Source organism: Oncorhynchus tshawytscha, linkage group LG14, assembly GCF_018296145.1.
Source record: "Oncorhynchus tshawytscha isolate Ot180627B linkage group LG14, Otsh_v2.0, whole genome shotgun sequence".
Classification (NCBI taxonomy): Eukaryota; Metazoa; Chordata; class Actinopteri; order Salmoniformes; family Salmonidae; genus Oncorhynchus; species Oncorhynchus tshawytscha.
In genome coordinates this window covers 52,963,674-52,979,900 of record NC_056442.1, presented here as the reverse complement: position 1 = coordinate 52,979,900, position 16,227 = coordinate 52,963,674, and the positions used below count along the sequence as shown (strand labels likewise).

The 16,227-nt window shown below is 44.6% G+C and overlaps 2 protein-coding genes across 4 annotated transcripts; one reads left to right on the top strand and one right to left on the bottom strand.

Moving 5' to 3' along the window:
- Nucleotides 1–802: 802 nt before the first annotated feature.
- chac2 (ChaC, cation transport regulator homolog 2 (E. coli)) lies at nucleotides 803–8,702 on the bottom strand. The gene is made up of 4 exons (XM_024408725.2): nucleotides 8,329–8,702; nucleotides 8,080–8,115; nucleotides 1,438–1,933; nucleotides 803–1,009 (listed from the first exon to the last, which is right to left on the bottom strand). Exons 1-3 carry the CDS (start codon nucleotides 8,461–8,463, stop codon nucleotides 1,454–1,456), a joined length of 651 nt encoding a protein of 216 aa, XP_024264493.2. The 5' UTR covers nucleotides 8,464–8,702; the 3' UTR covers nucleotides 803–1,009; nucleotides 1,438–1,453.
- On the top strand, nucleotides 2,068–16,223 carry ube2d1b (ubiquitin-conjugating enzyme E2D 1b). 3 transcript variants are annotated; one of them, XM_042297662.1, is made up of 7 exons: nucleotides 2,068–2,319; nucleotides 13,042–13,105; nucleotides 14,027–14,058; nucleotides 14,212–14,289; nucleotides 14,393–14,498; nucleotides 15,152–15,245; nucleotides 15,454–16,223. In XM_042297662.1, the coding sequence occupies exons 1-7, from the start codon at nucleotides 2,221–2,223 to the stop codon at nucleotides 15,497–15,499; spliced, it is 519 nt and encodes a 172-aa protein (XP_042153596.1). In that variant the 5' UTR covers nucleotides 2,068–2,220; the 3' UTR covers nucleotides 15,500–16,223. The 3 variants fall into 3 exon arrangements, with proteins under 3 accessions (XP_042153596.1, XP_042153597.1, XP_042153598.1); XM_042297663.1 differs by lacking the exon at nucleotides 2,068–2,319 and adding an exon at nucleotides 11,883–12,079; XM_042297664.1 differs by lacking the exon at nucleotides 2,068–2,319 and having other exon boundaries at nucleotides 13,042–13,125.
- Nucleotides 16,224–16,227: the final 4 nt, after the last annotated feature.

The window sequence follows — 16,227 nt, the reverse complement described above, 5'->3', positions numbered from 1 at the left end:
AGTCCCAACCCAGCTCTGAACAGTCCCAACCCAGCTCTGAACAGTCCCAACCCAGCTCTGAACAGTCCCAACCCTGACCCAGCTCTGAACAGTCCTAACCCAGCTCTGAACAGTCCCAACCCAGCTCTGAACAGTCCTAACCCAGCTCTGAACAGTCCTAACCCAGCTCTGAACAGTCCTAACCCAGCTCTGAACAGTCCCAACCCAGCTCTGAACAGTCCCAACCCTAACCCAGCTCTGAACAGTCCCAACCCAGCTCTGAACAGTCCCAACCCAGCTCTGAACAGTCCCAACCCTAACCCAGCTCTGAACAGTCCCTAACCCAGCTCTGAACAGTCCCAACCCTGACCCAGCTCTGAACAGTCCAACCCTAACCCAGCTCTGAACAGTCCTAACCCAGCTCTGAACAGTCCCAACCCTGACCCAGCTCTGAACAGTCCTAACCCAGCTCTGAACAGTCCTAACCCAGCTCTGAACAGTCCCAACCCTTACCCAGCTCTGAACAGTCCTAACCCAGCTCTGAACAGTCCTAACCCAGCTCTGAACAGTCCCAACCCTTACCCAGCTCTGAACAGTCCTAACCCAGCTCTGAACAGTCCCAACCCTGACCCAGCTCTGAACACTCCCTAACCCTAACCCAGCTCTGAACAGTCCTAACCCAGCTCTGAACAGTCCTAACCCAGCTCTGAACAGTCCCAACCCTAACCCAGCTCTGAACAGTCCTAACCCAGCTCTGAACAGTCCTAACCCTAACCCAGCTCTGTACAGTCCCAACCCTAACCCAGCTCTGAACAGTCCTAACCCAGCTCTGAACAGTCCTAACCCAGCTCTGAACAGTCCCAACCCTAACCCAGCTCTGAACAGTCCTAACCCTAACCCAGCTCTGAACAGTCCTAACCCAGCTCTGAACAGTCCTAACCCAGCTCTGAACAGTCCTAACCCAGCTCTGAACAGTCCTAACCCAGCTCTGAACAGTCCTAACCCAGCTCTGAACAGTCCCAACCCTTACCCAGCTCTGAATAGTCCCAACCCTTACCCAGCTCTGAACAGTCCTAACCCAGCTCTGAACAGTCCTAACCCTAACCCAGCTCTGAACAGTCCTAACCCAGCTCTGAACCGTCCTAACCCAGCTCTGAACAGTCCTAACTCAGCTCTGAACCGTCCTAACTAACCCAGCTCTGAACAGTCCCAACCCAGCTCTGAACAGTCCCAAACCCAGCTCTGAACAGTCCTAACCCAGCTCTGAATAGTCCCAACCCTTACCCAGCTCTGAACAGTCCTAACCCAGCTCTGAACAGTCCTAACCCAGCTCTGAACAGTCCTAACCCTAACCCAGCTCTGAACAGTCCTAACCCAGCTCTGAACCGTCCTAACCCAGCTCTGAACAGTCCTAACCCAGCTCTGAACAGTCCTAACCCAGCTCTGAACAGTCCTAACCCAGCTCTGAACAGTCCTAACCCAGCTCTGAACAGTCCTGGAGACAATCACATGACTGACAATCTACAGCATCCCTGCGATGGTTTACTGACACACATGTAGTAAGTGTGTGTGCTAGTCTCTCTCTAACCAGGTCTTCGAGAGAGAAGAGGTGTGTGTCTGAGTCTTCAGGGAGGAGGGTCCTCAGCGCCTCAGCCAATGAAAACAGGTATTCAGTGTTCCGTCCACTCGGTCCGACAGCATCTACAATCTGATTGGCTATCTGCTCCAGGGGGGCGGGACCCAGGTAGTCAGGGCTGTCATTAGAACCGATGTAGAGCAGAGCCTGGCTGGGTTCAGGGGTAGTGTCAGTTTGTCGTGTGGGGGTCACGGAGGGTCTGGGGTGAAAGTTCACTGCGATGACGCGGTAACCGCCCTTCTCCCGGTAGTCAAGGTAACACTTCACTTCCTGCTCTCGGCCAGACGGCAGCTTATATGCCACGCCCCAGACACAACCCTGAGAGAGTGAGAGAGAGAAGCCCAGTTATACCAGGCACGACCTTTACCAATAAAACTACCAGAGACCAGTCACTGCCAATAGCAGAAGGAGACACAGGAAGACATTCAGTGACTGTTGGCGGCGAAGAGCTCGGGTGACCAGAGCTCAGAAAGTCCCAGGTTTATGGAAATTAGCAGTGACACAACTGTGCAATAACTAAATCAGAGGAAGGAGGGTCTTGTTAGCTAGCTGTGCTGGATTAGCTAACAGCCAAAGAGACGCTGTGCTGGATATGCTGACAGCCAATGAGACGCTGTGCATGCTGTTTGGAAGCTACACTGACAAAGGGAGAACTGGCCAGCAGAGACAAGGGCAGAAGACAAATGAGGACATCTATATTAGAGGTCTGTAGTCTGGAATCAAAAATTATTTTAATAGTCACATGCGCTGAATACAACAGACCTTACAGTGAAATCCTTCTTACAAGCCCCTAACCAACAATTCAGTTTAAAAAATACAAATAAGAAATAAAAGGGAACAAGTAATTAAAGAGCAGAAGTAAACTAACAATAGCGAGGCTATATACAGGGGGTACCGGAACAGAGTCAATGTGCGGGGGCACCGGTTAGTCGAGGTAAAATGTACAGTTGAAGTCAGAAGTTTACATACACCTTAGCCAAATACATTTAAACTCTGTTTCACAATTCCTGACATTTAATCCTAGTAAAAATTCCCTGTCTTTAGGTGAGTTCGGATCCCCACTTCATTTTAAGAATGTGAAATGTCAGAATAATAGTAGAGAGAATGATTTATTTCAGCTTGTATTTCTTTCATCACATTCCCAGTGGGTCAGAAGTTTACATACACTCAATTAGTATTTGGTAGTATTGCCTTTAAATTGTTTAACTTGGGTCAAACGTTTCGGGTAGACTTCCACAAGCTTCCCACAATAAGTTGGGTGAATTTTGTTCCATTCCTCCTGACAGAGCTGGTGTAACTGAGTCAGGTTTGTAGGCCTCCTTGCTCGCATACACTTTTTCAGTGATGTCCACTCCAATACCTTGACTTTGTTGTCCTTAAGCCATTTTGCCACAAACTTTGGAAGTATGCTTGGGGTCATTGTCCATTTGGAAGACCCATTTGCGACCAAGTTTTTGGAGCAGTGGCTTATTCCTTGCTGAGTGGCCTTTCAGGTTATGTCGATATAGGACTCGTTTCACTGCGGATATAGATACTTTTGTACCTGTTTCCTCCAACATCTTCACAAGGTCCTTTGCTGTTGTTCTGGGATTGATTTGGTCCCATGTTGCTATACTTGCGTACTATTGTTTGTACAGATGAACGTGGTACCTTCAGGCGTTTGGAAATTGCTCCCAAGGATGAACCAGACTTGTGGAGTTCTACAAATATTTTTCTGAGGTCTTGCCTGATTTCTTTACATTTTCTCATGATGTCAAGCAGAGGCACTGAGTTTGAAGGTAGGCCCTGAAATACATCCACAGGTACACCTCCAATTGACTCAAATTATGTCAATTAGCCTATCAGAAGGTTCTAAAGCCATGACATAATTTTCTGGAATTTTCCAAGCTGTTTAAAGACACAGTCAACTTAGTGTATGTAAACTTCTGACCCACTGGCATTTTGATACAGTGAATTATAAGTTAAATAATCTGTCTGTAAACAATTGTTGGAAAAATTACTTGTGTCATGCACAAAGTAGATGTCCTAACCGACTTGCCAAAACTATAGTTTGTTAACAAGAAATTTGTGGAGTGGTTGAAAAACTAGTTTTAATGACTACAACCTAAGTGTATGTAAACTTTAGACTTCAACTGTACATGTTGGTTATTAAAGTGACTATACATAGATAATAACAGAGAGTAGCAGTGGCGTAAAAGAAGGGGTGGGGGGGGCAATGCAAATAGTCTGGGTAGCCATTTGATTAGATGTTCAGGAGTCATATGGCTTGGGGGTAGAAGCTGCTTCGAACCTTGGACCTAGACTGTTACTGGAACAGTGTTGCTTCTATCCCTCTTACCTTCCACTCCACAAAAGACGCCGTCCTTGCAGAGCAAGTGAAACAACTACTTCATAATGCCGCCGGAGGAGATGACTGATGTTTTACGGGCTCCTAACCAACTGTGCTATTTTTTACATTGTTTTGTAACTCATTTTGTACATAATGTTGCTGCTTCTGTCTCTTATGACCAAAAAGAGCTTCTGGACATCAGAATAGCGATTACCCACCTCTAACTAGACCAAATCTCCATCATCAACGTGAAGAAAAGACAGAGGAAAAGGGGGAGGAGGGCGGGGTGCCTTGTAAGAATTTGCCCACGAGTAGGTAAACCACCACTTCCCTCCGTATTACTGGCCAACGTGCAGTCATTGGAAAACAAACTGGAAGATCTACGATTAAGACTATCCTACCAACAGTGCATTAAAAGGGGCGGCAGGGTAGCCTAGTGGTTAGAGTGTTGGACTAGTAACTGAAAGGTTGCAAGTTCAAATCCCCGAGCTGACCAGGTACAAATCTGTCGTTCTGCCCCTGAACAGGCAGTTAACCCACTATTCCTAGGCCGTCATTGAAAATAAGAATTTGTTCTTAACTGATTTGCCTAGTTAAATAAAGGTCAAATAAAAAAACTGTAATATCTTATGTTTCACCAAGACGTGGCTGAACGACAACACGGATAATATAGAGGGATTTTCCATGCATTGGCAGGACAGAGCAGCTACGTCAGGTAAGACGAGGGGCGGGGGTGTGTGTATTTGTCAATAACTGCTGGTGAGCGATGTCTAGTATTAAAGAAGTCTCGAGGTATTGCTCACCTTGTGTACCTCATGATAAACTGTAGACCACACTATCTACCAAGAGAGTTCTCATCTATAGTATTCGTAACCGTCTACTTACCACCACAAACCGATGCTGAAACTAAGACCGCATTTAACAAGCTGTATAAGGCCATAAGCAAACAACTCTAGACCACCCTTACTCCATACACAGACGCATACAAAGCTCTCTCTCGCTCTCCATTTGGCCAATCTGACTATAATTCTATCCTCCTGATTCCTGCTTACAAGCAAAAACTAAAGCAGGAAGTACCAGTGACTCGCTCAATACGGAAGTGGTCAGATGACTCAGATGCTACGCTACAGGACTGTTTTGGTAGCACAGACTGGAATATGTTCCGGGATTCATCCAATGGCATTGAGGAGTAAACCACCTCAGTCACCGGCTTCATCAATAAGTGCATCGACAATGCCGTCCCCACAGTGACCGTACGTACATTTCCCAACCAGAAGCCATGGATTACAGGCAACATCTGCACCGAGCTAAAGGCTAGAGCTTCCGCTTTGAAAGGCTGGTCATGGCTCACATCAACGCCACCATGCCGGAAACCCTAAACCCACTCCAATTCGCATGCCGCCCCAACAGATCACGCAATCTCAATCGCACTCCACACTGCCCTTTCCCACCTGGACAACAGGAACACCTATGTGAGAATGCTGTTCATTGGCGACAGCTCAGCATTCAACACCATAGTGCCCACAAAGCTCATCACTAAGTTAAGGACCCTGGGACTAAACACCTCCCTCTGCAACTGGAACCTGGACTTCCTGACGGGCCGCACCCAAGTGGCAAGGGTAGGCAACAACACACGCTGATCCTCAACACTGGTGCATGCTTAGTCCCCTCCTGTACTCCCTGTTCACCCATGACTGCGTGGCCAAGCACAACTCCATCATTAAGTTTGCTGACGATACAACAGTAGTAGGCTTGATCACAGACAATGATGAGACAGCCTATAGGGAGGAGGTCAGAGACCTCAACCTCAATGTGAAAAAGACAAAGGAGCTGATTGTGGACTACAGGAAAAGGATGGCCCAACAGGCCCCCATTAACATCGACAGGACTGGAGTAGAACGGGTCGAGAGTTTCAAGTTCCTTGGTGTCCATGTCACTAACGAACTATCATGGTCCAAACACACCAAGACAGTCGTGGAGAGGGCACGACAACACCTTTTCCCCCTCAGAGGAAACTGAAAAGATTTGGCATGGGTCCCCAGAACCTCACGGCCCAGTACATCACTTGGGCCAAGCTTCCTGACACCCGGGACCTATATACTAGGCGGTGTCAGAGGGAGGCCTAAAAAATGGTGAAAGACTCCAGTCACCCAAGTCATAGACTGTTCTCTCTGCTACCGCACGGCAAGCGGTACCAGAGCGCCAAGTCATAGACTGTTCTCTCTGCTACCGCACGGCAAGCGGTACCAGAGCGCCAAGTCATAGACTGTTCTCTCTGCTACCGCACGGCAAGCGGTACCAGAGCGCCAAGTCTCGGACCAAATGGCTCCTTAACAGCTTCTACCCCCAAGCCATAATACTGCTACACAATTAATCAAATGGTTACCCGGACTATTTACATTGTCCCCCCCTTCCCTTTGTTTTTACACTGCTGCTACTCGCTGTTTATTATCTATGCATAGTCACTTCACAAATTACCTCGACTAACCTGTACCCCCGCACATTGACTTGGTACCGGTGCCCCCTGTAATATAGCCTCGTTATTGTTATGTAATTTTCTTGTATTACTTTTTGATTTTATTTTTGTACTTTACTTTATTTAGTAAATATTTTCTTAACTTTCTTTCTTGAACTGTATTGTTGGTTAATAAAGGCTTGTAAGTAAGCATTTCACGGTAAGGTCTACTACACCTGTTGCATTCGGCATTTCACGGTAAGGTCTACTACACCTGTTGTATTCAGCATTTCACGGTAAGGTCTACTACACCTGTTGCATTCAGCATTTCACGGTAGGTCTAGTGGTTACACCTGTTGGACTATTCAGCATTTCACGGTCTTGTCCACATTTCACACACAGGTGTTGCATTCGGCATTTCACGGTAAGGTCTACTACACCTGTTGTATTCAGCATTTCACGGTAAGGTCTACTACACCTGTTGCATTCGGCATTTTAAGGTCTACTACACCTGTTGTATTCAGCATTTCACGGTAAGGTCTACTACACCTGTTGTATTCAGCATTTCACGGTAGGTCTACTACACCTGTTTCATAATAAACCTGTTGCATTTCACGGTAAGGTCTACTACACCTGTTGTCAGCATTTCACGGCACTACACCTGTTGGCATTTCACGGTAAGGTCTACTACACCTGTTGTATTCCATTTCACTGTAAGGAACACCTGTTGCATTCAGCATTTCACGGTAAGGTCTACTACAATAGCATTTCACGGTAAGGTCTACCACCTGTTGCTGGCATTTCACGGTAAGGTTACACCTAATTTTGTACTTACATTTCAGTTTTTAGGTCTTACACCACCTTTGTTTTCAGCATTTCACGGTAATACCTGTTGTATTCAGCATTTTAAGGTCTACTACACCTGTTGCAGCATTTCACGGTAAGGTCTACTACACCTGTTGTATTCAGCAGCATTTCACGGTAAGGTCTACTACACCTGTTGCATTCGGCATTTCACGGTAAGGTCTACTACACCTGTTGTATTCAGGCATTTCACGGTAAGGTCTACTACACCTGTTGTATTGCATTTCAAGTCAAGGTCTTACACCTGTTGCATTCAGGATACAGTAAGGTCTAATCATTATGCCGATTCTGTTTCAAAAGGTCTGAACTACATTGTTGCAGCGCCATTTCATAAAGGTTACTACATGTAATGTAAGCATTTCACGGTAAGGTCTACTACACCTGTTGAAGGTCTTACACCTGTTTGCATTGGATTTCACAGGTCTACTACACCTGGTATTCAGCATTTCACGGTAAGGTCTACTACACCTGTTGTATTCAGCATTTCACGGTAAGGTCTACTACACCTGTTGCAGCATTTCACGGTAAGGTCTACTACACCTTGCATTTCACGGTAAGGTCTACTACATTCGGTAAGGTCACACCTGTTGTATTCAGGTATTCAGTGGTCTACTACACCTGTTGCATTCGGCATTTCACGGTAAGGTCTACTACACCTGTTGTATTCAGCATTTCACGGTAAGGTCTACTACAGCTGTTGTATTCGGCACATGGGGTGGCAGGTAGCCTAGTGGTTAGAGTGTTGGACTAGTTGCCATGTCACACCGGTTACATTACCACACACACACAGGTGTAAGTGACTATGTGGCAGCTCACCTCTGGGTCCTCCACCAGAGTCACGACTCGGCCAGGCTGAAAAGAGAAGACAGGGAGGAGCTGATTGAGCTTTAATAAATACAACCTTTAGAGGTCAACAGCATTGATCCTCCAGTTACCGCATTACAGTTCAGATGCTGTAGAGCAGTTATGTAGCTAGCTGGATATCACCAATAGTCAACATAGACTGTTACTTAATAATAAACTTACACTCCCTTCACTAGTCAACCATACAGATAGATACGTCACCTTGCCTGGCACTCCCCTGTGGTCGGTGCTGCCTTGCCAGAAGCGCCGGCTGAAGCCTATAATGTAGCCGATCCGCTTCTCCTCATAGGGAAAATCCACCTTCCAGATCAGAGAGCCATAACCGAACACCCACATAGCTACTGTACCTGCTCCTCCACCTGGCTGGATAACTGTCACACCTCACGTAGCGTGTACTGTCAAACATTTAGTTTTTAGCACTATACACCACCATCTTTTCTGTTAGTGGCAGCTAATACTGTACTGCATTCACAACGGAGCTCAATGTCGCGACCAGCTACTTCTATCTCAAGCAACCAGCAACTCGTCACGTGATAGTCAGACAGAACTTGCAAGGACAGACTTTACTTGCCAGGCATTAGTAATCAATCATCATCAAATTCAATCTGCACTCAAAATCAAGTCAAAGTTTAATCGTCACGTGCACAGGATACAGTAGGGGTGTAATCATTATGCCGATTCTGTTGCAAAACGTTTCTGTATCTGTGACATGGGCAGCGCCAATGAGAAAGGTTACATGCATATAATAATGCGATTATTGTGGATAGTCGGATTAATATAATAGTTGATTAAAACGTACACATGCTTTGCAAGAACGACTTGCCTAATAATCCTGTTTACATGGACACATCTGAAATCAGGCTACATAATGGTACTCTGATAAATACAGAAAATCGCCAATCAAAATAAATGTTCTACCATAGCGACAACGTTATTTTTGGGAAGTATATTTGATTCTCAGTTCGGACATATAACGTGTGTATATGATAACTATTTCTAAGACACATACTTTCAGTTGTTCCCGAACTCACTTTACTCGCGCTAGAGGGAAGCTTGCTCTACTGAAGAACATGGACTACTTTAAAATGGAGTTAGCCTCAATGAGTTTGTTTATATGACCAGGAATAATTTGATATTAAATTGATTATGGCAGAAGGCAGATTATACAATAGTCATGTTAGCACCTTACTCTGCTTGTCTTAATTGCCATAAGGACAAAATCGAAGCATACACTGGTTAAAACACCTGGTTTTCTGAGCAATCTTTCAAATGATTAGGACATGTAAACACCTTAAATACACTGATGGGACGCCAATTAAGGTGTTTACATGTCCTAATAATCTGTCATAAATTTACATACACCTTAGCCAAATACATTTAAACTCAGTTTTTCACATCTCCTGACATTTAATCCGAAATTCCCTGTTTTAGGTCAGTTAGGATCACCACTTTATTTTAAGAATGTGAAATGTCAGAATAATAGCAGAGAGAATAATTTATTTTAGGTTTTATTTCTTTCATCACATTCCAAGTGGGTCAGAAGTTTACATACACTCAATTAGTATTTGGTAGCATTGCCTTTAAAATTGTTTAACATGGGTCAAACGTTTTGGGTGGTGTTCCACAAGCTTCCCACAATAAGTTGGGTGAATTGTGGCCCATTTTTTCTGACACAGCTGGTGTAACAGTCAGGTTTGTAGGCCTCCTTGCTCGCACATGCTTTTTCAATTCTGCCCACAAATGTTCTATGGGATTGAGGTCAGGGCTTTGTGATGGCCACTCCAATACCTTGACTTTGTTGTCCTTAAGCCAGTTTTCCACAACTTTGGAAGTATGCTTGGGGTCATTGTCCATTTGGAAGACCCATTTGCAACCAAGCTTTAACTTCCTGACTGATGTCTTGAGATGTTGCTTCAATATATCCATATAATTGTCCTCCCTCATGATGCCATCTATTTTGTGAAGTGCACCAATCCCTCATGCAGCAAAGCACCCCCACAACATGCTGCCACCCCGTGCTTCACGGTTGAGATAGTGTTCTGTGGCTTGCAAGCCTCCCCCTTTTTCCTCCAAACATAACGATGGTCATTATGGCCAAAAAGTTATATTTTTGCTTCACCGGACCAGAGGACATTTCTCCAAAAAGTACGATCATTGTCCCCATGTGCAGTTGCAAAACGAAGTTTGGGATTTTTACTTTCGGTTTTGGAGCAGTGGCTTCTTCCTTGCTGAGCAGACTTTCAGGTTGTCGAAATAGGACTCTTTTTACTGTGGAAATAGATACTTTTGTACCCGTTTCCTCCATCCTCTTCACAAGGTCCTTTGCTGTTGTTCTGGGATTGATTTGCACTTTTCGCACCAAAGTACGTTCATCTCTATCTAGGAGACAAAATGCGTCATCTTCCTGAGCGGTATGACGGCTGCGTGGGCCCATGGTGTTTATACTTGCGTACTATTGTTTGTACAGATGAACCTGGTACCGTCAGGCATTTGGAAATTGCTTCCAATGATGAACCAGACTTGTGAAGGCCTACAATTTTTTTTCTGAGGTCTTGGCTGATTTCTTTAGATTTTCCCATGATGTCAAGCAAAGAGGCACCGAGTTTAAAGGTAGGCCTTGAAATACATCCACAGGTACACCTCCAATTGAATCAAAAAATGTCAATTAGCCTATCAGAAGCTTCTAAAGCCATGACATAATTTTCTTGAATTTACAAGCTGTTTAAAGGCACAGTCAATTTAGCATCTGTAAACTTCTGACCCACTGGAATTGTGATAGAGTGAATTGTAAGTGAAATAATCTGTCTGTAAACAATTGTTGGAAAAATTAAGTATTTGTCCTAACCGACTTGCCAAAACTATAGTTTGTTAACAACAAATGTGTGGAGTAGTTGAAAAATGAGTTTTAATGACTCCAACCTAAGTGTATGTAAACTTCCGACTTCAACTGTATGTACATGTAGGTAGAGTTATTAAAGTGACTGTGCATAGATAATTACAGAGAGTAGCATCAGCGTAAAAGAGGGGGTGGGGCAATGCAAATAGTCTGGGTAGCAATTTCATTAGATGTTCAGGAGTCTTATGGCTTGGGGGTAGAAGCTGTTTAGAAACCTCTTGGATCTAGACTTGGCGCTCCGGTACCGCTTGCCGTGCGGTAGCAGAGAGTACAGTTCATGACTAGGGTGGCTGGAGTCTTTGACAATTTTTTGGTCCTTCCTCTGACCCCACCAGGTATAGAGGTCCTGGATGGCAGGAAGCTTGGCCCCAGTGATGTACACACTACCCTCTGTACCAGGCAGTGATGCAACCAGTCAGGATTCTCTCGAAGGTGCAGCTGTAGAACCTTTTGAGGATCTGAGGACCCATGCCAAATATTTTTAGTCTCCTGAGGGGGAATTGGTTTTGTCGTGCTCTCTTCACGACTGTCTTTGTGTGCTTGGACCATGTTAGTTGGTGATGTGGACACCAATGAACTTGAAGCTCTCAACACATTAGGATATAGAGTATAAAATTATAAAATGTGCTTTGTCAAGTTGGTTTATTCTTATTTAAAAGTAATAAACACACACGCACTCAGTTGAGCTAACTATTTAAAAATACAATAATCAATTAATTGATAGTGGGAAATAAATATGTTATTTCAATAATCAATCATTGTTGAAAGGTAGAAATGCATTGTGCATAATGCTACTGGGAGCTGGAACACTACTACATTTTCCGAAGAGGAACTACAATCCCCCAAACCCCCTTGTTTAAAGCCGACCGTAAACAGAAAGCGGAAACAATAGAGAACCACATACACACACCCTTGTCTTGGCGATCTACTCAGGGAAATAAAATACCTTTACCTTTTAAGCAATACTATTAAATATACATCTAAAGAAAATACGAAGTCGACGAGTACTTGCATTTGACTAAGTCGGTCATCATGGCACTGAAAAGAATACAGAAGGTAAGATGGTTAGCTAGCATTGTGGCTAGCTGTGCCGGGGTGACCGGCCGGCTGTGCCAAGGTGGCTAGCTGTGCCGGGGTGACCGGCCGGCTGTGCCGAGGTGACCGGAAGGCTGTGCCGGGGTGACCGGCCGGCTGTGCCGAGGTGACCGGAAGGCTGTGCCAGGGTGGCTAGCTGTGCCAGGGTGACCGGAAGGCTGTGCCAGGGTGGCTAGCTGTGCCGGGGTGACCGGCTGGCTGTGCCAGGGTGGCTAGCTGTGCCGGGGTGACCGGATGGCTGTGCCGAGGTGACCGGAAGGCTGTGCCAGGGTGGCTAGCTGTGCCGGGGTGACCGGCTGGCTGTGCCAGGGTGGCTAGCTGTGCCAGGGTGACCGGATGGCTGTGCCAGGGTGGCTAGCTGTGCCGGGGTGGCTGGATAACTAACGTTAACCGAACCGAACCTCATCTATCGGAAGTTATTGTTTATTAATGTTACGCTAGCTAGATAATTGGTTCATTTCTAATCCTAACCACATAGCCAGCTATCGAGCTAGACTGCACACATACGAGGAGGCTAGTTAACAATGAATTAACACGGCCCACAATCTTAATGTTTAGCATTACATGATATCATGGTATGTACCACGTCTAAACTAGATTGTAATTTTCTTTGTCAGCCATTCAACCCCTCTCCAGGACACAGCTATTCATGCTAAATACACTTATTTAGGTGCAGCACCTGTTCATGTTGTAATGATAACTAGTCTAATTTGACTTGAGGTTGGAGCTAAGGCAGGGCATTATGATGTAGGCCTATCATTATTACAGTCAAATATATCTACGAATAAAGCTATGACTAGGGACATGTTAAGAAACCCAGCTATTTCGTGGATGTAAAATGTATCTGACCTCGTCCTCAAGGACAGCTTTCAGTTCCATGTGTAACCCTTAGCACTACTTGTCTGACTTGTTTTGTCCCCTAGGAGCTTCATGACCTGCAGAGGGATCCGCCAGCACAGTGCTCTGCTGGACCCGTGGGAGAGGACTGTAAGTTTAGGACTCTGAGGGTAAAGTAGTCTATATCCGGTGAAGGGGAGAGGGACTAAGGCTGGTTGTATAGGCCCTACCTAGAGGGACCTGGGCTGGTGGTATAGGCCCTACCTAGAGGGACCTGGGCTGGTGGTATAGGCCCTACCTAGAGGGACCTGGGCTGGTGGTATAGGCCCTACCTAGAGGGACCTGGGCTGGTGGTATAGGCCCTACCTAGAGGGACCTGGGCTGGTGGTATAGGCCCTACCTAGAGGGACCTGGGCTGGTGGTATAGGCCCTACCTAGAGGGACCTGGGCTGGTGGTAAAGGCCCTACCTAGAGGGACCTGGGCTGGTGGTATAGGCCCTACCTAGAGGGACCTGGGCTGGCTGGTGGTATAGGCCCTACCTAGAGGGACCGGTGGTATAGGCCCTACCTAGAGGGGCCGGTGGTATAGGCCCTACCTAGAGGGGCCGGTAGTATAGGCCCTACCTAGAGGGGCCGGTTGTACAGGCCCTACCTAGAGGGGCCGGTTGTACAGGCCCTACCTAGAGGGGCCGGTTGTACAGGCCCTACCTAGAGGGGCCGGTTGTACAGGCCCTACCTAGAGGGGCCTAGGCCCTACCTGGATGGGCCGGTTCTATAGGCCCTACCTGGATGGGCCGGTTCTATAGGCCCTACCTGGAGGGGCCGGTTCTATAGGCCCTACCTGGAGGGGCCGGTTCTATAGGCCCTACCTGGATGGGCCGGTTCTATAGGCCCTACCTAGAGGGGCCGGTTCTATAGCCCCTGAACAGGCAGTTAACCCACTGTTCCTAGGCCGTCATTGAAAATAATAATTTGTTCTTAACTGACTTGCCTAGTTAAATAAAGGTAAAAAATATATATATATATAAAAAATAAAATAGGCCTAATACATGTTCTCTTTCTATATTCCAGTGTTCCATTGGCAAGCAACAATAATGGGGCCAGTAAGTATGACTTCAAAAGGATGTGTGTGGTTTATTGATTGGAACATGGATCATCTGAACAATAGGTTTGAATGGAAAGAATGGATGTTGAAATAATTTTATTGTACATTTTCATAATTTATAACAATGTATATCTGTTCCTGTTATTCCTAGGGTGATAGTCCATACCAAAGTGGGGTCTTCTTTCTCACAATCCACTTCCCCACCGACTATCCCTTCAAGCCACCAAAGGTAAGAATTGATTTGTTATGCAAGTCATTACATCATTAAACTGTTGCTAAAGAATGGTCCTCGTGGATAAATTGAACATAAACACATGTCCATCTTTCTACAGGTAGCATTCACAACAAAGATCTATCATCCAAACATCAACAGTAACGGGAGCATCTGCTTGGACATCTTGCGATCCCAGTGGTCTCCAGCATTAACTGTATCAAAAGGTGAGTTAACTGGGCTGGTACTTTACTACACATGCTGCCACAATGTAGCTGGCTAACTGGTAGAAATGACACACCTGGTTCCATGTTAAAACATTGTTCCATCCAACACTTGTAGAATGTTCTATTACAACCCTCCTATAACTTTAACCTGATCATTAAATCACAATATTACAACCCTCCTATAACTTTAACCTGATCATTAAATCACAATATTACAACCCTTCTATAACTTTAACCTGATCATTAAATCACAATATTACAACCCTCCTATAACTTTAACCTGATCATTAAATCACAATATTACAACCCTCCTATAACTTTAACCTGATCATTAAATCACAATATTACAACCCTCCTATAACTTTAACCTGATCATTAAATCACAATATTACAACCCTCCTATAACTTTAACCTGATCATTAAATCACAATATTACAACCCTCCTATAACTTTAACCTGATCATTAAATCACAATATTACAACCCTCCTATAACTTTAACCTGATCATTAAATCACAATATTACAACCCTCCTATAACTTTAACCTGATCATTAAATCCAAATGAACAATCTCACTGATTGTGAATAGAATGTGAAATGCCGATGACCATTTAAGACACAACTTCATCATCTGTCGCTTCATCTGTTTTCCAGTTCTGTTGTCCATATGTTCGTTGCTTTGTGACCCGAACCCGGACGACCCCTTAGTTCCAGACATAGCACAGATCTACAAACTAGACAAAGAGAAGTGAGTATATTGTAACTGTGTAAAGTGTTAGGCCTATTTCTCCAATGAGCTGCTGGAACCAAATTCTTTGAATAATGGGGTACCTATTTAGATCGCTGCAGTATATTTGAACATTCTATAGCAAATCAACAGAGATGACATTTAAACTTTGTTTCATATTATTTCTGCCATTGTTATTGTGAGATAACCATATTTATTTTGTTTCCAGATACAACAGACTAGCAAGAGATTGGACTCAGAAGTATGCAATGTAAAGGCCCTCCTGAAGATTTTTTTTTAAAGTCACAAAACACTGTACATTCTGGTAATAGAAAGTAAACTTAGGTGATATGGAACACATTGTACTGTCAACATTTATCATGTGAACCCATGAACTATAGATGATTTTGTGTTTACAGGGGGTATACACTGCACATATGTACATTAAGGGTGATAGATATGGGGGACAACAACTGTACATTGTTGTTATCCCTACTTCCTGGTTTTGGGAACTTTTGTTTCTCGTCTCATGAATGGAAGAGGAAGTCATTAGAATACTGTAGCCCACGGTTACATTCAGAATACTGTAGCCTGCTGTTCCAGTCATCAGAATACTGTAGCCTGCTGTTAGTCATCAGAATACTGTAGCCTGCTGTTCCAGTCATCAGAATACTGTAGCCTGCTGTTAGTCATCAGAATACTGTGGCCTGCTGTTAGTCATCAGAGTACTGTGGCCTACTGCTGCAGTACAACATACTCATGGCTCTGCTGACTGTCACCCATAAAGAGGGAAATTGAGGAATCAAACCAATTTTACAGTTTTTTTAATTTTATTGTATCAAACTATTCTGGACCTACTTTAGTTGTTTTAGCATTAAGTCAGAACTTCATTAAAACATTGAAATACATTCTCTGCCATTAAAAGTGATTTAGGGGCTTCAGTTATGGCTATGGCTTATACTGTTTAGCACTTTTGTATAATTAAAGAATGGTACTTTATTAA

Excerpts from the sequence above, each read along its gene's own strand:
- ube2d1b (XM_042297662.1), top strand. The coding sequence starts at position 2,221 with ATGAGACGCTGTGCATGCTGTTTGGAAGCTACACTGACAAAGGGAGAA. Across the intron at positions 2,320-13,041 it reads TGAGGACATCTATATTAGAG|GAGCTTCATGACCTGCAGAG; the intron begins GTCTGTAGTCTG and ends TTTGTCCCCTAG. Across the intron at positions 13,106-14,026 it reads TGGACCCGTGGGAGAGGACT|TGTTCCATTGGCAAGCAACA; the intron begins GTAAGTTTAGGA and ends TCTATATTCCAG.
- chac2 (XM_024408725.2), bottom strand. The coding sequence starts at position 8,463 with ATGTGGGTGTTCGGTTATGGCTCTCTGATCTGGAAGGTGGATTTTCCC. Across the intron at positions 8,116-8,328 it reads ACAGGGGAGTGCCAGGCAAG|CCTGGCCGAGTCGTGACTCT; the intron begins GTGACGTATCTA and ends TTCTCTTTTCAG. Across the intron at positions 1,934-8,079 it reads CTCTGGTGGAGGACCCAGAG|GGTTGTGTCTGGGGCGTGGC; the intron begins GTGAGCTGCCAC and ends TCACTCTCTCAG.